Raw genomic sequence first — 21,987 nt, forward strand, 5'->3', positions numbered from 1 at the left:
AAATACTTTTTTTTTCTTCTTCTTTTTTTAAAGTAACCCACAAACTGTCCAAACCAGCCGGAGGTGGCAGCAGGGCGGCCGGGCCAGGCCCGGGGGACAGGCACCTCCCTCGCTGCGGTTTCGGCTGTGTCCCGATGTCAGCGCACGCACCACCGCGCCGCCAGCGCGGCGTGCCAGCGGGGCAGAGGAGCACGGCAGCCCGCGCCCCCGGCCCCGAGCGTGCCACCGCGCACCGCGCCTGCCCCGCGCTCGCCCCGGGGCACCGCGGGGCAGCCCCGCGCGGCACTGCCCGCCCGGCCGTGGGCACACCCGGGCCACCGGGGCAGGCCCGCTCTGCCGTGGGGACACTGGGGTTGCCTGGGCAGATGTGGGCGGCCGCGGCAATGCTGCGGGCACCGCGGCAGGACGCACTCGCGCGGCGCGCCCCGCCGCAGCCCCCTCACGCAGCGGCTGCGCTCCGGCCAGCACAGCTGGGCCCGGCCCGTCGCGTCCCGGCCGTCACCCCGGAGGGCCCGGCACGGCCCGGCCCCCGCTGCCGCCGCCGCGCCTCTTCCCGGCGGCGCACCATGCCGGCCGACCTGATGGAGAAGAGCAGCGCCTCGCCGGTGGCCGCCACCCCCGCCAGCGTCAATGCGACGCCCGACAAGCCGAAGACGGCGGCGGAGCATCGCAAGGTAAGGGCGGCCGGGCCGGGACGGGATGGGACGGGACGGGCAGCGCCGTGCGGAGCCGTGCCGGACGCTGACTGTCGCCTCTCTTGTAGTCCTCCAAGCCCATCATGGAGAAGCGGCGGCGGGCGCGCATCAATGAGAGCCTAGGGCAGCTGAAGACGCTCATCCTGGACGCTCTCAAGAAGGATGTAAGCGCCGGGGGGTCGGGGCGGGGGGTGCGGGGGCAATCGGCGCTGCCGGGCCGGTCTGAGCCCCGCCTGTTCCCGCAGAGCTCCCGGCATTCCAAGCTGGAGAAAGCCGACATTCTGGAGATGACCGTCAAGCACCTGCGGAGCCTCCAGCGGGCCCAGATGACTGGTGAGTCCCGAGGGGGAGCGGCAGACAGGGGCCTGGGGTGGCGCTGCCTGCAGCCCCGGGGCGGGGGGCATCGCACACTGCCTGCTGTGGAGAGGATAGCAGGAGCACCAGGCTCTCACCTGCATCCCCGTGGAGTGATGCAGGGGAGGGCAGCGTGTTCTGTACCTGTATTCCTGGTGCCAGCAGCTGCGCACCTGGATCCTTTTTCATGGGGGATGCAGTGCTCTATCCTTACTACTGGGAGGTGGTGAGGGGCACAATGCTTTGTGCTAGTATCCCCAATAAGGAGATACTGGGAAGGTTACTGTGTTGTTTGTGCATTTCTGCTGCTGGAGGGCTGCAGTCGCAGCCTGAGTTCCCTCTGCTAGCAGAGCTATGCTCTGCACATGGGTCTGTCTGGGGGTGTGAGAGGCACAAGAGCCACCGGAGGGACTGCGTTTCCAACCTGGGTCTCTGGTATATGGGGACATAAGGAGAGTCTTGGGACTTATCTGTTCCCCACCTGGGTCCCTGGTGCTGGTGGACTTGGTAGCAGAGGGGCTTTGCTGTCCATCTGAAATCTTGGTACTTGGGAACACAAGACATATTTCTAGAGGGGCCACTTTCCCCATCTGGATTCCTAGCTCAGAGGGGCTATAGGATGCAGTGCTGGTGGGCTGTGCACCTCTCTTCCCTGTGGAGCCTGCTGACTGCTGTGTTGCTCTCTCCTCCCACAGCTGCCCTGAGCACAGACCCCACAGTACTGGGCAAGTACCGAGCGGGCTTCAGCGAGTGCATGAACGAGGTGACGCGGTTCCTCTCCACCTGCGAGGGCGTCAACACCGAGGTGCGCACCCGGCTCCTGGGCCACCTGGCCAGCTGCATGACCCAGATCAACACCATGAACTACCCTGCGCCCCCCCCGCCGCCCCCGTTGCCACCAGCCGCAGCCTTTGGGCCCCCCCTGGTCCCTCCAGGCAGTGGCGTGGGGCCGCTCCCGGGCATGCCCTGCAAGCCGGGTGCCGATGCAGCCAAGGTGTACGGTGGCTTCCAGCTGCTGCCAGCCTCTGATGGGCAGTTTGCCTTCCTCATCCCCAGCACTGCCTTTGCTCCTGGTGGAGCTGTGCTGCCTTTGTACGGTGGCCCGCCCACAGCTGCCACTGCTGCCTCGCCGCCAGGCCCGCCACCCGGCACGGCCGACTCAGTCTGGAGACCCTGGTGAGGGTGGTGGGCACAGGACTGGACTTGGCAATGCACCCCGTGCTGCTGGCACGGCTGTACATAGGTTATATGTTCATATTGGATTGTGCCTTTGTACCATAGCACTCCCTTGACAGTGTTTCGTGTTTTACACGAGATCTTTTTTTCTTCCTTTTCTCCCTTTCCTTATGTGACGCCAAAGATTGGGGGTTTGTTTTTTGGTTGGGTTTTTTTTTTTTTTTTTTTTGAATGCTCTTAAAATAAAAGTTTCCCTTCCATTTTGGAAGGCCTTTGGAGAAAATTTGAGCTCTGGCATGTGTGCATAGGAGACACCTCAGTTCCTGGCTGCCTGTGGATCTTGCTCCTCCAGGGCTGCCTTGTCCTGTTTGCCAGGCTGGAGCTGTCATTCAGACCCTCTGTCCCCTCTGTCTTGTGAAATCACCTGGCCCCTCTCCCTGCCCTGGGGCAGATGTAATTACTGCTTCTTTGGGAGCAGCTAAATTAATCAGACTTGTTAAAAGGAGCTTGTATTTGCAGAGCTGGTGAATGTGCTGTGGGACTCACCTCTGCTCTGTTCTGGCACCTCGGGCTGATGGAGTTGGTGTGGTAAAGCAAGACATTGAGCTGCCCGGGTGAGCCTCCTGCCCTGAACCCGGGGGAGCCTGCTTCCCAGGCTGTAGTGTAAATTGCAAGTGACTCCAGTCAGTTGATTGAGAGAGCAGTGCCTGCCAGCTTCTCGAGTTACAAAAGCAGTGGCTCTCCGCAGGACAAGCCTGACACGAGTGCTCCTGTCTCCTGGCTGACGGGCTGCAGCAGGCGCTGGGCACCACCTCCACCTGGACTTAAAAGCACAGAGCTGTTCCCGACCCTGAGCAGCAGCCAAGCTCTGCTTGATGATTAATGCTTTGCATGTGGTTTTGATAGAGTTGGGCATTTCCTCTGCTGTTATATGGAAAACACGTGGTCGAGGGAGTGATGTGGGGCTGCAGGGACTCTGTAATCGTGAGCTGCAGCTGACCCCTGTGACTTGAGGATGCCCCGTTTCCAGGCAAGATGCAAGCCATAGATAGTGGCAAGCAGCAGTCTCAGGTTACAGCTTGCATGGCCCTTCTTAACAAGTCCTAACTCAGAGCGGACAGCTTTAAGATGTGCCAGGATCCACTGGGGTTTCTGTCCAAATCCTGCTGCAAAAGCTTGTTGGATTTTGTCTGGATCAGCCAGGTGCTTGACTTGTATCCAGGTGCTGGGGAAATGAAAGCTGGGGAGAGTGAGACCAGATGGATTTAAACCTGCTGGGGTTTGACTCCCCAGCTTTGCTCCTAGTAAAGAAACATACTCACCTGATCTGAAAATATATCCTGGGAAAGGGGTTGGTATGTGCCTGGGATAGGCAGTGGCAGTTTGGTTTTTGTTTTTGTTTCTTTTTTTAAAGGACCTGATCTTCCTGGGATGAGCTTTCCCTTTTCTTGAACATCTTGCTGGCCTGCCTGCATTGCCACTCTCACAGAGGCATCTCACAGCCAGGTTTTGTGTGCAAGGCTTGAGAATATCAGATTTGTTGTCCCAAGACAGCTGTGTACAGGCTGAGCTTTCTTTCCCTTCCACCAGCCAGAGTGTCACTTTTCTGCACTGGAGGTACTGAGGGTAGGAGTGAGCCCACCTTGTGTTCAGAGAAGTGCTCACAGGACCTGTCTCAGAACTGCATCAGACCAACCCCTGCTGCTGGATGGCTTGTGTGGAGCTGATGTAGACCAGTCATGCATCACCTATAAGAGTGAATGCTGTTCCATATGAGCAGTCTTCCCTTTCTGCTGAAGCAGTTGGTTTGGAAAGCACATTAGAAAAAAGAGACTCTGCTGTAGGCTAATGGAGAACATACTGCAGATCCCGGAGTGAAAGACAAGATGAACCTATTTGCTAATGGAGTTTAAATAGCCTAGTATAAAGCAGATACGGCATGCTTGGGCCGGTTTCTCCAAAGCTTTCTCTGTTTACTCTATCCCACAGCCTGTTGACATGAGAGATCTGCTTGAGTTTGTGAGCTTTAAGGGGATCAGAGCAATTCCCAAGAGCCGTGCTCTTGGTGCCAGTTCACTGAGCCCGTGACAAATTGGGATGACAAATGCAGGCTGTGGGTCTGTGGATCATTGTGTGTGGGAATTCTCCTTCAGGTGCAGCAAATGCCTTTAAACTGGTGCTGTGGGATGAGCAGGAAAGAGTAAGGGAGGAGTGCCAGGGAAGTACAGGGCTGAGCTGTGACCCTGAATGGGGCTGTACAGGACAGGTAGGAAAAGGGACAGGACTTAGTGCTGCCAGATGGGATGCAGCTCCTCTTGGCTTCCCTGGGCACCTTGCTGAGCCCTGTCTGCCAGTGGAGAGGATCCTGGGAAGGGCTGGAGGCAGGCCTTTCTCTCTCATGACCATTCTTGGGTTGGTCAGCAATCTGCCACAATCTTTTGGGTGCGTTTGCAGACCCGAGGTGCTGAGCTGGAAGGAGCAGTGCTCCAGTCCCTGCCTGCAGTGCACCTGCACGGGGGTCCGTGTGCAGGGGGCTTTTCCTGCCTTCCAAGCTCCCTGCCTTGCCCCCCACCCACCACGGAGCTTGCAGCCCCGGCTGCCCCTCGCATCCCCGCAGCTCCCTTCCATCTGCTGCTGCTGCCGTCCCGGGAAACCTGTCATTAAAGTCAATTAACTTTTCCCACACTCCTCGTGAGCGGTGCAAAAGCCCCTCCTTGCTTCCTCCTTGGCTCTTAAGTGCTACCATATGGCACAGGCCCCCGCGCCCCCCCACGCCCGCCCTGCCTTTGATTCCAGCCAGACAGCCGGAGCTTTATGATTTAAGCCGGGAGAGCCCTCGTACCAAGCCCTGGGCCGCTCTGCGGCCAAGGTGGTTTTTTTAGCAGGCAAGGCTGTTTTCTGGCAGGAAATGAATAGCTCCCAGATGAGCTCAGGAACCTGAGAGGTCGTGAGAAAGGAGCGAACCCCCGGCGCGGTGGCGGGCTGCCAGCGGTGTGGGGAGCGCGGGAGGGAGCGCGCCGCTGCCGCCGCACACGAGCGCGCCCGGCCCCCGCTGGCAGGCGNNNGCGGCACGGCCCCGGCACCGGCCGCGCTCCTGCCAGCGCCCGCGGCCGGCCGCTGACCTTGGGCTGGCATCCAGGCGTCCGGCCCTCAGCGAGCGTGGGGCGGTGGAAAAGCAGCCTGGCAGCTGGGTTGGGATCTGGGGGAGCCAGGACCGGAGTCCCCCGGGAGCAGCGCTGCAAACCTGCCTGGGGGCTGCGTGGCCAGCTTGCGGTGGCTGTGTGCCGGGGGCTGGGATGCTCCAGCCCCAAGGCTTCCAGTTAGACACACAGCCTGGTGGTGGGACCAGACTTGCCAGCGCGTGGCTCTGGCTTGCACCAGCACCTCTGGGCCAGCAGCCCCCTTCGCTCTGCTGCTGCCCCTGGGGCAGGGAAGGGGACCTGTGATTTACAGGGGTGACGTGTTTAACTTAAAACAAGTCAAACAAAAGCCCGGTTTGTTTTGCGGAGCACAGACTTCCTGGGGGGATCAGCCCAGACAAATGACTCCACTCCCATTTATTAAACATTTGTGGCCATGCGATCAGCTGGTGCTGGGAACGGCTGGGACAATCTTATCCCCTTCCCAGCCCCTGCAGCAGGAGTGGTTTCTGACATCTCTGCCCGAGAAGAGCTGTGCCCCAGGGGTACCATCTCCCCATTGCAGTGTCTTTCAGGTATCCAAGGGCTGTGGATATGATCCACACAGGCTGTAGCCTCTGGACTGTTCCTGCTCAGCCCTGCACAAGCATCCACACTGAGCACTGGCAGCAGGCTGGGGGCACATGTCCCTTGTGCCAGCACTATAGACGGGGCTGTGTGGCACTGAAGGGGTGTGGGGTTGGAGGGGGCCTGCTCCTGGTGTGTTTGCCAAGGGGAGTGCAGGGGCAGCAGGGCAGGGCAGAGGTGCTGTTGCTGAAGGACAGCCTTGGAGGTAGGGCTACCTGCAATCTGTAATGATTAGGAAGCTGCTCCCAGAAGGGGTTTATTGCCAATAAAGCCAGCTCAGCACAACTGCTGGGGCATTAACCCTTATCTTCCTGGCGCGATAAGAGCCCTGGGCTTTGCCTTCTGGCCCCAAGAGAGCAAACACCCGCCACAGGGCATGGTACAGACTGCACCATGCCCTGTCACCCTGGGGACACAGCCAACATCCTGTGTGGCTGGGACGCACCGCCCCAGCACGTGCTCCCAAAGTCCCTGGCCCCGGCTCCCCCCGCCTGCTGCCCTGCACACAGGGGTGAGCAGCAGGAGCCGCAGGGGTGAAGGCTCTGTACCCAAGCTCCCAAGGGGTTCAGCTGTACAAAAGCAGCATCCTGCTTAATTAAAAGCAGGCCTGCTGTAATGAGCCTGCCAGCACAACAGCGTGGCTCGGGCAGTGCTGCTGGAACAGAGGCTGGGATTCAGCCTCACTGCAGGACTGAGACATGAGGTGGCTCGTGGGCTGTGAGCCGGGGCTGGGAGCCAGGGCTGGGTCACCCTGTGACTGCCTGCAGAGCCATGTCTCTCTCTGTGTCCTCCCAGCCCTGCGAAGGAGACACAGCCTGTCTGACCCAGGCTGCTCCCTGCTTGGGGCTGGGATGGCACACGCTGCTCTGGATATGGCTGCACTGAGGTGCCTCGCAAGAGCCTTTCCAATGGTGACCTTTTTTTTTCTGTTGTTTTGGCAACTTTTACTAGCTGCTGAGGAGGTCAGAAGTGTTGAGGAATATACTTAATGCAGGTACCTTGGTGTGCAAGCTGCAGGTTGTTCCAGGGAAATGGCTGGAGCTGCAGAACAGGAGCTGTGAACTGGCACCAATTGTTTGCCTAACAGAGGACATGGGGACCTGTGGCACAGCCCAGCAGGGAGGTGGCCAGTCACCCAGAGACTGTGCAGGACCCAATGAAGAGCAAGAAGATCCCAGACTAGATCACACCATTGAGCAAGGGGCACATACAGCACAGATTGTGAGGGTATAAAACCCCAGGGATTGCTGTGTTCAGGTCTCTCCCTGGGAACACACAGCTTGACCTGTTGTCATGCCACTGCACCATGATTAAATTAGGAACCAGAGGTCTGGACTCTGTTATGGTAAACACAGAGTTGAGTCAGGGAGTGAAACTTGTCTGACTGTGTGTGTGTGGGATGTGCAAGGAGTCAAAAGGGGCACCCATTGCCTCAGTGGAGCCACCCACTGCAAAGGGGCTTTGGTCCCAGCAGTGAAAGTGCAGGGTGGTGTGAATGTGACCCCCAGAGTGGCTCCTCAATGCTCAGACAGGAATATCCCTTTAAAAAGAGGGCTGTCAGCAATGACTGGAGGCTCCCACAGCTTGTCCCACTGCAGAAGATGGGCTGTACCTCTGTTCTCTGGAAAACATTATGAGTTCTTGAAACCATAAAACAATCTGGCTGGTGTTTCTGCCTCTGACGCTGGAAATCTGGACAGTGTTTGTAGCAAGAGGGGGAGCAGGATACAGACACATGCTGAACCTCAGTTACGTGTCTTGCCTGGCTCTGGCCCTCACAGCCCTGCTGCACCCCAGGCACAGATAAACCCCCATCTCATTTGGCAGTGCTGACACACATGGGGCATCTGCCAGACAGGGGAAGGTGTACTGGGCCCCAGCAGCATCCTCACTGATGCTATGACTGGTATAAAGCAGGACCAACACAGGCTGATCCTGCCAGGCTCGGGAAACATTTGGCTTTTTTGCATCTGCAGTATCAGGCTGAGCCTCATTCCTGCCTCCATCAGCAACAGGCTTGTGTCTGGACCTGGGAGACAACCTGCCTTTGTTCCAGCAGTGACATGAATCCTGTTTATGGCAGGGGAGAGCAAATGGTCCATTGCACTCAGGCCTTCGACAGCAATGTGCAAACGAGCAATAGTGGAGACCTGCATGGCTGAGGAAGAGGGGCCAGGACATCCCTCAGGGCTGCATCCCAGTGGGTGCTGGAGGAGATGGTGAGCCTGGAAGGGAGGGGAGAGCTTTGGAATAATGATGCATCAGGACAAATCCTTCCAGTAAGCAGTGTTTCTAACCAAACCAGTCCCCTGCACGGTGAATGCACAGGGAAATCAGAGCACTTATCCCTAGCTCTGCATTTGGGAGGGCTCTGATTGGCCATCAGCTGCACAAGGGTCTCACAGCAAAGACTCCAGCAGGCCTGATGGATACTTCCTTGCTCCCCACAGCCAAGCCTCGCTCCTCTCTGTGGGATCAGTGCTGCTGTGTCCCACAGCACAGAGCTCTGTACTTCCCACGGGGCACTTCCTTTCAGCCATCCTTCAGCTTTTACTGTGCTTCGAAACAGAGGCTGGCAGCTGGACAGCCTGGGCTGGTGTTTCTGAGCAGGCTCCCAGCAGATGTTTGTGCTCACAGCCGGGGCTGGCGCTCGCTGCCTTCCCCGCTGGGCTCAGCTGCGTGCGGGCAGAGCTCTGGGCGGGCAGCCCCTGCCTGCAGTGCTGCCCCCACAGGTTTGAGGGCGGGTCTGGTGCCGGGCACAGGCTGAGTGGGGTCGTGTCTCCTCAGAGGGATGAGGAGCTGGACCACCATGGCCACCCACGGCTGAAGTAATGGATGAGGGCTGTGGGATGAGAGCCCAAAATCAGGCAAAGGGGAGAGGGGCATGGCTGAGAGCTGCATTGTGCTTGCTCAGCCAGTGTCACGGTGAGCACGAGGGTCACAGAGAACCTCTTGAGAAGCTCCTCCCAGGCTGGGTCAGCCCACAGCACAGTCACCACTCCCTCTTCTCTCATTGTGACCCCCACTGCAGATCTTGCATGGGGTGAGGGGCTCTCTTATCACTCCGTGTTTGCCAGTCTGGAGAAGCACGCTGTAGTTGCAGCTGGTTAACCATCACCCATGTGAAAAAGGACAGGAAAAGGTCTGACAGGATGGACTGTGCATGGCCTCCCTTCCTTCACAGGGGAGGTTCAGGCCCAGTGGTCCCATGCATGTGCTGGTGAGTGGTTAGTCAGGGTCTCTGATGAGCACACTGGTGGTTGCGGATTGCTCCAGCCATGGCTCTGTTGTCAGCCACATCTCACAGCTCAGAGCTGTCCCTCTTGTGTTAAAGCCCGACGAGACACCCCTCTCAAAGTAAACATGAGCCAGTTTATTGCTTGCTGGAGTCATTTCCCAGGAAGGTCAGGAGGGCTTTCCTTGGGGCTTGAGACAGTCTGGTAAGTTCCACTGAGCAAAGGTGTTAGGAGAGCACCATGTGCACTGGGCTCTAGGGATGCCTGCAGCCTCATCTAAACCTTGGAACATAGTCCTGTTTGTCTTCTCTTACTCTTCAGGGTGCTGTGCTCTGGGTTCCCCCTCCCGCTTGTTTATGGCACTGATGCAGAAATTTGTGATGGCTGTAATTGCCAGCAGTTTGCTGATGCTCATCTGGTTTACAGGGCCAGAGACAAAAGAGCTAAATCCCCTTCCAAGGTCTGAAACTGTGTCATCCCAATGGGCAAGAAGGAGAAGGGGTTTGCTTATGCATTTGCTTCAAGAGCATCTGGATGTAAAATAGGGCAATGCACCTCAGGGCAAGGGGATCGCCAGCATCCGTGGGGACTGCCCTGTGACACAGGCCCCATGTGTCTGTCTGCACCAGGGAGGCAGCTGGGCACTCCCTCATCCCCTCCAGGCTTCATGAGCAGGAGGCCAGCCCCTGCACAGGCTTCCAGATCTTCTGCCAGCAATCGCTGGGCAGCCTGGGCAGAGTGACAGAAAGCTTTCCCCAAGGGCTCAGGCACAACGGAGCCAGGCTCCAGCATTGCAGGGCACTGCTCCTGACGGTGTCCCTGCCTCCAGCCAGATATTGCCAGGAGGCTTTTGAGAAGGGGGAACCCCACCCTGAGTGTGAGAGCCCAGCAGGAGCTCGGCTGCAGCTGCAGCAGGGCTGAGCAAAGCGATGCAAGATGTGTGGAGACAGCCAGCTACCGGCAGGAGCGTGTGGGAGAGGAGCTGCCCTCGGCAGGGCTCTGCCTGCACAGAAGGGACCACACAGACACTTCACTGTCCAGCCTTCACAGCCTCAGGATGTCTGGGAAGAGGAGCACAGATTTTCCATCCACCCCCAAACTGGGTACTCCCTCCAGAGCTGCTCCATCCCCCCAAAAATATAGGAAGGGGGCAATCTAGCCCCTGGCAGGGGTCAAGGGAGCTGTGTGTGTGCTGCTGGGTGCTGGGGTGGCACAGGTGTTGGTCTCTGGGGTCACTGTGGCTGAGGAAATTTTGCATGGGACCCCAGAGATGAGTGAGTGAATACCTGGCCAGGCAGAGCCCATGAGGGCAGTGTGGGGAGAAGGGCAGCAGAGCTGAGGCTGGTGTCAGCACAACACACTGATGGGGACACCCTGACACCTCACCATGTGGGCTGGGAAGTACCAACAGCTGCAGCCCTGCCAAGCCCCAAGCAGGGAAGGACCCTGTGCACAGCCACATCAGAGCGCGTTTGCACAGAAAGAGTAAAACTTCAGATATCAGGTGTTGTTTCAACCCCAGAGCCTCCTCAATAGTGAGCTGCCCTCCAGAGACCTCCCCTCTGGACACAGAATGGAAGTAGCAGCCTCAGCACTTTGTCAGGAGCAGGGAGCTTTCTGCCTCCCGGCCCTGTTGAATAGCTGCAGAATTCATTACAGCCCCGTTTCACTTCTCCCTCCAATTATCCCTCTGGACAATGGGCCGGGGCTGCAGCGGAAGGTCCCTTTCAGGAGGTGCCGGTGGCAGGACGTGCTGCTGGGGCTCCATCGAAAGCTCCTTTGCTGGGGGGCAGTGACCTGAGTGCTGCAAATGCCACTTTTTGGCTGGGGCAGTAGGTGTGCACAGGGTGGCAGGGCCAGCTCAGCACCAGGGACTGGGAGATGCTCCCTGCAGGGCAGGAGGTGCCCCAACCTGCATGACACCTGCAATATGTATTGCAGGGTATTTCAGTCACAAGTAAAACACTGAAGATTAGTTTAATTAAGTACCAGACTGTCATTTTATCTGTACAAACACTGTGGTGATTTGGCCCATTTGGCACTCCTCTGCACAGTGACTGTGAAGGTGCCAAAGACTGGTGCTGCTTGCAGTGTGGCTCCTGCAGCTGACACCTTGTGTCCAAGGTCCCAGATGTCACCCTTGCTGCACTGGCCACCCAGGTCACCACTCTCCAGCCAGCTCTGTGTAGGCCCATCAGCTTCTAAGGAGAAGAAACAGGCAGCAATTGGCACCAGAGCCACTGGGGCTCTCTGAGAGCCTGGAGCTGATGTTGAGGATCATGGAATGGATGTGACACCTGGGTAAGGGCTGGTCTTCACTGGTCCCTCCCTGACAGCTTGGAGAGGCCCCTCACTTCCTGGGATGCTCAGCCCCGGTGTTGCTCATTGCAACACAGCTCCCCTGAGCCTTCCTCCTGCCCAGCACAGCAGAACTCACTGAAGGGAGATTTTATGGGGGATTGTGCTGAGTAAACTTTGGTGTGGGGAAGGGGAAAAGGGGCAGATGCCCAAAGTCTTCAGGCTGTGTGGGGGCATTTGCAGCTGTGCAGGCAGGAGGTTTGCGCAGCATTTTGTTTGTTTGCTCCTTCCACGGCTGGCTTTGCAAGACTTAAAGTCTGTTTTGGAGGAGCTGACACAGGAGAGTGACTTTGCACCAACAGGTCCAATCCTGACACTCTTGAAGCCTTTGCCAAAGCAGGGTGTGCCCAGGCTGGAGAGCCTGCAGAGAAACCCTGGGAGAGCAAGACAAGGACTGAGACGTTTCCGATGGAGGCAGACAGGACACTCAGCCTACTTAGTTTATCAGGAAGAAGATCAAGAGGTGGCTTGATTACAGTCACAAGGACCTTGGTTTGAAAGTATCCTGGCAGAAATAACGAACTAGGTACTTAAGAGCTCTTTAATCTAGCAGGGAAAGGCAAAACAAGGGCCAATTGCTCTACATTTCCAGCAGTCCAGGTGATTAACTCCAGAAGGAGAGGCAGGAACACAGGCTGACCTCCCCAGGCTGCTGCGGGGCTGGCTGGGAACTCACACCTCAGTGTCACCTGGAGCAACATATTTTACCTTAACATAAGCTACAAGAAACTTTTGGGGATGGCAGAAAGGCTCAGAGCTGGGACAGCATTGGGTGCTCTCTGCTTGGGCTGCGGAGGGCACATCTTCTCACCTGGTGAGGTGATCACCACTGGTCCTTGGGACACAGCAGAGAACATGTGGCACTGTTCAGGAGTAGACAGGGTGCCATGGGGTGCGTGGTTCTGGCCAGGGAATCTGCAAAATGGTGTTTCCATTGAGATTGCAGCTCTTGGTGCCCAGGGGATCTCCAGGTGCTGATCTTCCAACTCCTGAGCAGAGGGACAATTGATCCCCTCTCTGCAAGCTCACAAACCTGACCAAAAGCTCCTGAGGCCACAGAGGAGCTGGATCACCCAGCAACAAGCAGCACCCAGAGCAGATCCTGATAATATGCCCTGGGATCTCCCAGTGTTCACAGATAACAGGTACTGAGCAGCCCCATCTCCATCATGCCAAAAGCACAGTGAAGCAGGAGGAACAGAGCTCTTACCTCATGGAGCCAGTCATATTTCTATTTAAGTCCTATTATCCCCTCATTTTTGCAATTTTTCTAGTTAAACACCAACAGCCTGGCCAAGGCCTTGTTGCAAAGCACCGGGAAGAGCCCTGGCCTGAGGCGGTGGCGTGGGGACCCCGTGTGCAGCCCTGATGCCCGGCGTGCTGCCAGTGGGGCTAACAAAAGGCCAGCAGCGGGGCCAGCCCATGCTGGGAACGCAGCGGTGCCGCTGTTGAATAGCTCTTCCCGCACAGAGGAAGGCATGAAGAGGCGTAATCAAATAAGGGTATCAGCATGGTGCTCCTTGAACGCCGCTCCCAGCGTGAGCCGGCGGCGGGGCCGGGTGGAGGTGACAGGTATCTTTATCCCACCACGCAGGAGAGCTCACACGTCCCGCTGGCAGGAATTTGTCTGCAAATTTTCCCCCATTGAAAGAAGAGAGGGGGCCAGCGAGGCACGGGCTGAGATGATCGCTTGATTAAGGCCAGGGCAGGCGAGGTGGAGAGACGGGGCAGCTCCCAGGGAGCCGTGCTCCCAATCCTTAACCTCTCCTCGGGAGACCGCAAATTATATCTGTTAATGTATCAGCCCCCTGGTATCCTACAAATAAGTCATCTGGCTAAGTGTGTGTCAGAGGTTCACAGGAGGAGTTGTTACCTTTTCATCGCTTAATCATTTTCTTCATCATCATCATCTTTTAATTTATCTTGCAATAAGCTTTAACCCGGTGAGTCCCGGGGAAGGTAGGTGAAGAGGCTTGCCAGCCCAGCTGGACCGTAAACACAAGCAGGAGGCACTGGATTGCAAAGAGAGTTTGAAGAACAGAGGGAAACAGTTTTATCAGCTCTCCCGTGAAAATGGGAAGCCCTTTGCCATGGAGACAGGAGTATTCCCAGCCCTGTTTCCCATCCCACTCCGCTGCCAGCTTGCAGCGTGGGGATGATGCGCAGAGCTGGGGTCCCCTCTGCCAGGGACCAGGAGCGGCCGGAGGGAGGATGCTCCCCGGGTGTACTGGGACTGGGGAGGGAGGGGGGCACGTCACGCACTCCCCTGGGTGCCAGAAGTGATTTACACAGTGCACCCGAGAGCAGAGTCAATTAAGGTCACATTTCTGTGTTGCTAAACAACAGGCGGCTCTGGGTTCAGGCCCGCTGAAAAGGAAACAAAAGCCACCCCTTGAAACGGGGGCTTTGAGCGGGTTCAAAGGAGCACGGAACAAAAGGCGGGCTTTGTGGCTGCCCTCGCCCGCGCCTTCCCGGGCCCTTCCGCCACCAGAGACACCGTTCATGTGGCAAGGGGGAGCTTTTAATTGTCCAGCACAAACAATGCTGGCATATTTAGGCCGGCCTCATTACAGAGCCATCCGAAATGCTTGAGAAGCATTCCCACCGCTTAGCATAAATAGCAGAAACGCTCTTTCACCAGCAGAGCAGGTCCCATCTGCTCCCAGCCCAGCCTCACCTTGACTTGCAGTGGTGAGCCCACAGGGCCAGCCCCTCTGCCCCGCTGGTGCCAAACTCTGGTGCAGAAACCTGCCTCCCTGCCCTCAGCCCCCCTGCCGTAGGGTGCTCCCCACGAGGGCAGGATCTCCAGGGATTTGCAGAAAGGGGTGCTGCTGTGGCAGCCCTGTCTGGGGTTTGCTCTACTCCAGCAGCTTGGCTATGGCTGCTGGGAGCTTGAGGGCATCATTCACACCTCCTGACTGGACAAGGCAGTTTGCATGTGTCCCCACTCGGTGCTCGCTGATGTCCCCCATGGGGAATGAGACAGGGAAGGTATTGGAGACCTTCCCCAGCTGGGCTGAGAATAACACGGATGTTTCCCAGAGAGACCCAAACCTGACTGAACGAGGCTCTGGGCTCTTCATGGCTATGTCTGTGTCAGGTTTACACGCCACTGCACTTACCAAAGCTCCCTACCAGCTTCCCAGCTGGTGTGTGGGTGCCCTGCAGTGAGCCTCCCTGGCTGCCGTGGCTCCCAGCACAGGGCAGCCAGGGCAGGCAGCCTGTTTCCACAGCGTGGGTCCTGGCACAGAGCCTGGTCAGCCCACAGAGATCAAAGTGAGCAGCGTTTCCCGACCGATACCTGATCCTGGTGCTGGAGGAGAGCCGGGAGACTGCGAGTGCCTCCTTCACCGTTCCCACCACCATGCAGCACCAAGCACACCGTGGGCTCCTCACCTCTGGGCTGCATTTTATGGTACCACGGTTGCTGCCAGCTCCCTCTTCCTCCTCCTTTGCCTCCCCTTTCTCGCAGGCAACCAGCTCTCCACACCCCACACTTTATTAAAAATCCCGGGTACCTTGGAAGAGACAACACAATAGTGTACTTGTTACAGCTGCCCAGTATTAATGGACTGCCCCTTTTGATTTTAGAGTGGAACTTTTGGCAGAAAACCAGCATCCAAAAGGGAAAATTGCTGTAAAGCTTAGCAAAAAGGGGGTGGGGAGGGAGGAGAAACAGCCTGTAGCTTTGATCAGAAAAGCTTGAAGATGAATCATGGTGATGCCCAAAGCAGATTTGCTGAAGTTTGATTGCAAAGAGAGGAGCCAGGACTAGTGTGGAGAGGGGTGGCCAGAGTGGTGATGGGGCTGGGGTGGAAGGGAGCCCCGGCAGCCAGAGGTTCAAAGGCCTCTGCAGCAAAGAGCAGAATTGGAGGATTATTCACTTTCTATATTTCCACTTCTGCAGCACACATGGGAATCTAATTGGCCAGGATGAGAAATACAGCTAGACAGCTTACAAGTGGACTTGGGAAGACAAAAATATTTGCAGCTGCAAGCCATTAAAGGCAAACCCAGCCTCGCTCTTACACTTTAATTACCCTGCTGTACACTTTCCTCCGCGTACCAGAGCTAGTGTCAGCCCAAAAACCTTTCTAATCTTAAAAAGACAAGCACAACGCCTGGCTGCACCAGGGCAGCAGCACTCCAGAGAAGCAAGGGCTGAACACCTCGCAGGGCATCACGCAGCAGCTCTTGCCCACTGCCCCAGTGCAGACCCCAACACTGCCCCTGCAAGGCTGATGGCAGCCCTGAGTCCCATGGAAGAGATTAGCTTGGCTTTTTGTGGAGGGAGGGCATGCAGCCTTGTAGATTTGGAGCTTCCCATGTACCCTGTGCTCTGCAAGGTCCACCCAAGCCCATCCCAGCATCGCCTTGCTGTGATAGCAAGAGGCAAAAGCTTTGGCAGTGATCACCCCTGTCCTACCTGCTCCCCAGTCCTCCCGGCTGCTGCTGTGTTTCAGCTGAGATGCCCATTTCCCAGGGCCCAAAGCACTGGCAGGGAGATTTCCCCTTTATTGGCACCTGGACCCACCCCAATGGCTGGGGGCAAAGGGTGAGGGAATGACCCCATCTCATCTCCCCCACCACAGTGACACGTCCAGGTGACTCTTGGCAGTGCTCTGGGCACTGCAGGCAGCCCAGAGGGCCATGCTGCCCCTGGCAGCAGTGCAGCCACCCTGAGGCAGCACAGCCCTGCCTGCAGGGGCTCTGAGTTTGGTGAGGGGTGATGCAAGGACCATCCCAGCCCAGCCTGCCCGGCCACCACCGCGCTGCTCCCGGCTCTTTGACTGCTCATTTCCTTTTCCGCTCCTGCACCAACACCAAAAATGTTATTCCAGGTGCCGGCCCCAGCCCTGCTCACTCCCCCACATGCTTCACCCCGCTTCTCCTGAAACCTGAGGAGAGCTGAACTCATTTTATGCCATTTTATTTCAATGCTGTGAGGGTTAGCCTTGTGCCAGGCATTTTTAGTTCTGTGATAAACACAGAAGAGGAGAGGGCCCACAACTTTGCTTAATGAGCAATTTTTTTACTGACTATTTTGAAGCTTTGATGCAATCTCCTTTCAAAGGCGTGAGCTTGTGGGGAGAGGGTGTTTGAGTCTGGACTCATTTTAAATTGAGCTTAAAGTTGCTTGGCAGCACTGAAGGGGCATTGCAGGACATAGGCAAGGACCCCAGAAGATAAGGAAGGACTCTCAGGAAGATCTGAAGTGAATAGATGTTGTTTGTACTAGTTTGAGATGTTAAACCGAGGTACGTGCATGGGACAAGGAGAAGACCTGCCTGGCAATGCTGGTGCTGGGACTGTGCACCAGGGTGTCAGCTGGGACCTCCCTGGTCCTGAGTGCCCACAGCACCTGTGCTGAGGGGCTGAGAGAGCTGCCCTGCTCCTGTGGGAGATATTTCTGGGGAAAAAAAAGTGCAGCAAGGAGCTGCGGGAGCAGGGGGGCTCAGGAGCCCATCGCTGCCCTAGGACGTCTCTGCTGGAGCCATTGTGAGAGGGGTGCACGGGGTGACACTGTGTCCCCAGCACTGCCAAGGGCTGATGGGCACAGCACAGCAGAGCCAGGATAGAGCAGGGACAGGGGTCAGCCCTGGCAGCAGCCAGCAGGGCCTAGCTCATCTCCCTACTGCCCCAAGCCCTGCCTCCCTGGCAGGACAGGGGTGTGTGCCACGGAGCCCACCTGTGCCCCAGGACAGCGAGGGGACAGCCACAGCAATGAAGGACAGAAGGACAGCTGGGGAGGGTGAAGAGAAGGCTAAATTAGGATGCTGGGCACTGCTGGCTGCCAGCCCAGTGCCGCCTGCCAAAAGCCCTTTGGCAGATGAAAATCAAATCCTGGTGGGAAGATGATGCCTGGGGCTGGGCTAAGGGCAAAGGAGTGATGCTAGTCCCTCCGCAGGGTGCAGGCTAGTGAGGACCATTCCGGACATTGTGTCCCCAGTAGGAATTTTCTGTGAACTTCTCTCACACCCTGGTGGAGGTTCCCTGTGACTCCCAGGAGGGAACTGGCTGGGGGACACATCCTGGGGCCAGGGAGCCAAGGAGGCTGCTGTGTGCCCAGGCCAGCACTGGGCTGCTCCCGGCTCTGCCCTGCGTGGCTGCTCCCGGCCCCTGCCGAGCCCTGGGGGCAGCACGGGGGGAGCAGGGGCTCCAGATTGGAACCACATGGAAGCACATTTGAAATGAATTAGGCTGGAAGCCAGCAGCTCTTGCTTGGCTGGGTGTGCAGCCAATCTTTGGGGATTGTCAGCTCCTCCCAGGTTTCCACAGCGGATGTTCCCTGGCCAGAGTGCAGCTGGGCTCTGCGCAGAGCTGCGGCCAAGGCAGCCCAGAAGGAGATGAGGACACGCGCAGGCAGGGACCTCCGCCCACACACGCAGCCCTGCTGGCTCAAGTGGGCCCCCACATGCTCCCGGCCTGGGCTGGGCAAGGTTTCAGGGGCTGACGATGCTCTGGGGCAGCGCAGTGGTGATGCACAGGAGGAATTATTTGGCCACTTCCCAGCCTGGCAGCCCCAGGGTGAGCATCATGTCTCCCTGCCTGTCCTGGCTCACCAGCCCCTCAAGCTGCACCCAGAATTAAGCAGATGGGGAGCTCTTGCTCAGGCATTGGTGTGAAATCACATCTCAGAGTACCTAAGAAAAGGGCAAGATCCAAAAGGTGGGAAAGAAAAGCTCCAACCTGGCAGCCCTCTGGAGGGGTGAGAGGGTTAAGGCACTGGTGCAGAAAGGCTTTGAGTGTGCATGTCAAGGAATGACACTAACAACTCATGTGACAACCTGCCAGGAAAACTTTTCAGATCATAATTCGCATAGCGTTTGTATCATGTTCCCTTCCTGTTTAAAAAGGCAGTATGGAAACCGTGCAAGGGGTTATTTGCTGGTCAGGCCGATCTGCTGCTTATGCTCCCTGTCACGCGCGTCCCCTTAGGAAGTGATGCCACCACGACAGACATAATTTCTAAAAATAACACCATCCTACACATTAGTCTCTAGTAGCATTTGTTCTAATTATTCATTCCCAGCTAAAGAATAATGTCTAATCATTAGCACTGGGTGCATACTAAGCCCCTTCCAGAGCAAGAAGTCGGGCTACCCCCCACAGGCTGCCTGAGCATCTTCCTTGGTGGCATTTCCTACTGATGGCAGAAAACACAGAGGGCATGCTGCCTTCCTGTGCCCAGCCCAGCCATTTCAGCCCTCACCAACCAGTCAGGAGTATTCCACTGACCCTGCTCCACCTCTGCAGGACAAATCCCGGGGGCAGCCAGGGAGCCTGTGCAGCCTCGGAGCCACAGCGCGGTGCTCAGCTGGGTGTGTGTGGGCCCCAGCAGCACTGTGGCTCTCTGATAAGGCCATGTCTGTCTCTTGTTTCACGGGTGAGGGTATTTCTGAAATGACAGGCTGCAGTGCTAATCTCTGGTTGGCAAGGGAGCATGCCAGCAGCGTGGCAGCCGGGCACAGTCGGCAAAAGCCTTTTTCTGCAGTTGGGGCAGGGAGGTGCTCGGGGAGGCTCTGGAGATCAGCCCATCTGCCAGCTGCTTTCACCTCCTGCACTTTGCATGGCCCCTGCTCCCTGACACCCATGTTTCTTGTGCCCAGCTCCTGGTTTAGAGGGGCTGAGGCAGGAGCTGCCTGTGTGTGGGCATCCCTACGGTGTTAAGTGACCTGCAAGCCCCCCCGTGTGCTCCTAGAATGGCCCTGGAACAACACTGGTCAAAAAATCCCCCTTGGATTTTTTTATCACCCACATAACAGTGTGAAGGAAAGGAGGCCACCGCCAGGGAACATCTGGGCTCCATTGCTCATTGTCTGAGCAATGAGTGCTCAGACACTCGTTAATGGATGTCAGCGCTGAAGACAGAAGGGACGTCAGATATTAAATAAACACGACCACACTCTGCAGACCAAGGCAGTCCCCTGGGGAAGGCGCACATGCATCCGCACCCACACGCTCCCCCAGCACGGCCCCAGCCAGGCTGGGACAGGCAGCTCACCACACACACGTGTGAGCACAGCCACACGCTCGCCCGCTCCCACACAGCTCCGGTTTCATGTCAGCCAAGGCAGAGCAGGGTAAAAAATAGTCCTCCTTTTCCTTTTTGGTTTTCCAGCAGGCAGATTATCTGCAACTGCAGAAACTGCCAAAAACTCTACTCCGTGAAAGAGGGGGGTGTGTGGAAGGTGGTCAGAGACTTCCAGGGTCTGGGCTGGCTGATATTCCCCATCCAAAGTTGCTGCTTGGGGTCCCCCCTCTGGCCCGGACACATGCCTCTGGCAAGGAGCCAGTCCCCATGGGTGTGCACACACCACATGTGGGGCTGTGTCCTGCCTTTACTGGTGCACCCAGCCCCTCCTGCTGCCCCCAGAGTCCCAGCACAGCCCTGCATCCCACGGGTCTCTGAGGGCTCTCAGAGTCTTTTCTCCTGCCCTTCCCCTGCCTGTGCTCTGAGGAAGAGCAGGCGTGGGAGCAGCCTGCCCCAGAGAGCAGGGAGGCCGCCTGGCCACAGCTCTGTGACAGACACGTGCTGCAGGGCTGCTCGGTGACTGCCAGCCCGGGGGCTGAGCGAGCCCTGCCCCACAGCCTGCCTGCTGCCAGGCACAGGATGCACAGCCAGGCTGCTGTCCAGCCCCAGCCCGCAGGGCTGTGGAGCAGGGCTTGGGTGCACCATTACCCCGGGGGCAGCCTCACCCTGGGGACAGGCTGTGGCACTAAGCTGCTCTGATGCGTGTTTTAGAGTCACACCACAGCACCCAGATAAGGCACGGACCAGCACACGCTGTGCAAGGTGTGCAGGATACTCCTGACCTGTGTCCACTGCTGCTCCTTTTGCTGCATTGCTGGAGCCAAGTTTCCTCCATCCTATGGCATCTTCCACCGAATAGGAAACATTTCAGCAAGACGCATCCACCCTGCACAAGTGCAGGGAAAAAAGCAGCCCCAGGAGGCTGGCAGGTGCCCAGACTCAGCCAGCGTGTTCTCCCATCCCTCATGACATTCAACTCGTGGCTCCTGTAAAGGGCAGTGAGGAGAGGGACGCTCAGTGAGACGTGTCCTGTCACACAGGAGCACGGCACCAGCCAAGGGCAGCACACAGGGCTTCCTGCTCCTGCGTGTGGTGGGGGCTCATTAGCTCAGGGCTGGCTGTGCCTACTTTATCCTCTGGCAGCTTTTGTTCCTTTACAGAAATGTAGTCTCTCTCTCCCTCAGCCTTAGCCCCTTTTAATATTAAGGTCAATAGGTTGCCGATTAAGCAGGAAAAGGGCATGAAGAATCAACCAAATTAAATCTTGTGTGCAAACAGGTGGGTGTGAAATTTCAATCAATGGCTGGTGTTAGCAGGGACCCCTGGGATCACGATTTCCCAGGGGAAGACTGGGAAGCCCCGGAGGGATTTGGGTACAAAAACTCCAGACATGGGAGAATAGAAAAAAAGTCTTCTCAAAAACCAATATTGACAAGGTTCCTGTGTTTGCACCCCGGCTTTCCCCGGCAGCACAAAGGGAGATGATTATCCCGGGTCCACCGGGGAGGGGATGACGGGAGCTCAAAGGTGAGCCAGGCCCCACTCCCCGGCTCCCCTGGCCCCAGCTCCTCCACTTAATCCCCCTCTCGCCCAGGCTTTGAAGTCGCCAGAGGTCGAATATGGGATGTAAATCACGTTAGACGCAGTGTGTGATCACAACGCCGCTGCGAGACAATGCCGCGCTTCCCCCGGTGCCCGGGCATCCCGCCGAGCCGGCCCGCGGCTAGAAACATCCCCAGCACCCGGGCTGCTGGGCCCGGGACACCCATTCCAGGCGGGACAGGGCCGGGCGGGGCCGAGCCGCGGTGGGCAGCAGGCTCGGGGCGCCTGGGATCGATTAGCGCGGGCTGCGGAGCCGCGTAAAACACGAGCCGCTCGCTGGCCGGGCTCCCGGGGCGCTGCACATCTTGCAAGCATTAGCATCACGCGAGGGGAGCCTGCACAGAAGGACCTGGGGTTTATTGGGCTGTAAACCGCGTTGTTCCCGTTACGGTAACGACGTTGCCGGTGAAGAGATGTGCCTTTAGCACACGGGGCTCGGGAACCAGGTGTGCCGGAAGGAAACAGCAGGGTTTGGAGGCTCTGCTGTCACCAGTGGGATAATAGAGAGAGAAACAAAGCAGGAAAAACAAACCAGTGGGATAATAGAGAGAGAAACAAACCAGGCACCGAGGATGTGCCGCCCCTGCCCCCAGGGCTGCTGTGCTTTCCAGCCCCTTGCATTTATCTGCCCCAGACCCGACCGGCCGGGCTGGCCCGCTGCTCCCTGACTTGGGGCTGCACAGCCTGCCCTGCGCCTGGCAAGCCCAGGCCCGGCTGCAAGGGGTGACAGGGAAGCAGCAAGTGACTGCTGCCTCCTTGGCTGT

The 21,987-nt window shown here is 57.5% G+C and overlaps 1 protein-coding gene across 1 annotated transcript; it reads left to right on the plus strand.

The window, feature by feature from the left end:
- Nucleotides 1-487: 487 nt before the first annotated feature.
- Nucleotides 488-2,459, plus strand: HES1 (hes family bHLH transcription factor 1). The gene is made up of 4 exons (XM_039722418.1): nucleotides 488-674; nucleotides 764-859; nucleotides 941-1,028; nucleotides 1,745-2,459. Exons 1-4 carry the CDS (start codon nucleotides 567-569, stop codon nucleotides 2,227-2,229), a joined length of 777 nt encoding a protein of 258 aa, XP_039578352.1. The 5' UTR covers nucleotides 488-566; the 3' UTR covers nucleotides 2,230-2,459.
- Nucleotides 2,460-21,987: the final 19,528 nt, after the last annotated feature.

This window comes from Passer montanus, unplaced genomic scaffold, assembly GCF_014805655.1.
Source record: "Passer montanus isolate IOZ18808 unplaced genomic scaffold, ASM1480565v1 scaffold48, whole genome shotgun sequence".
NCBI classification, from domain to species: Eukaryota; Metazoa; Chordata; class Aves; order Passeriformes; family Passeridae; genus Passer; species Passer montanus.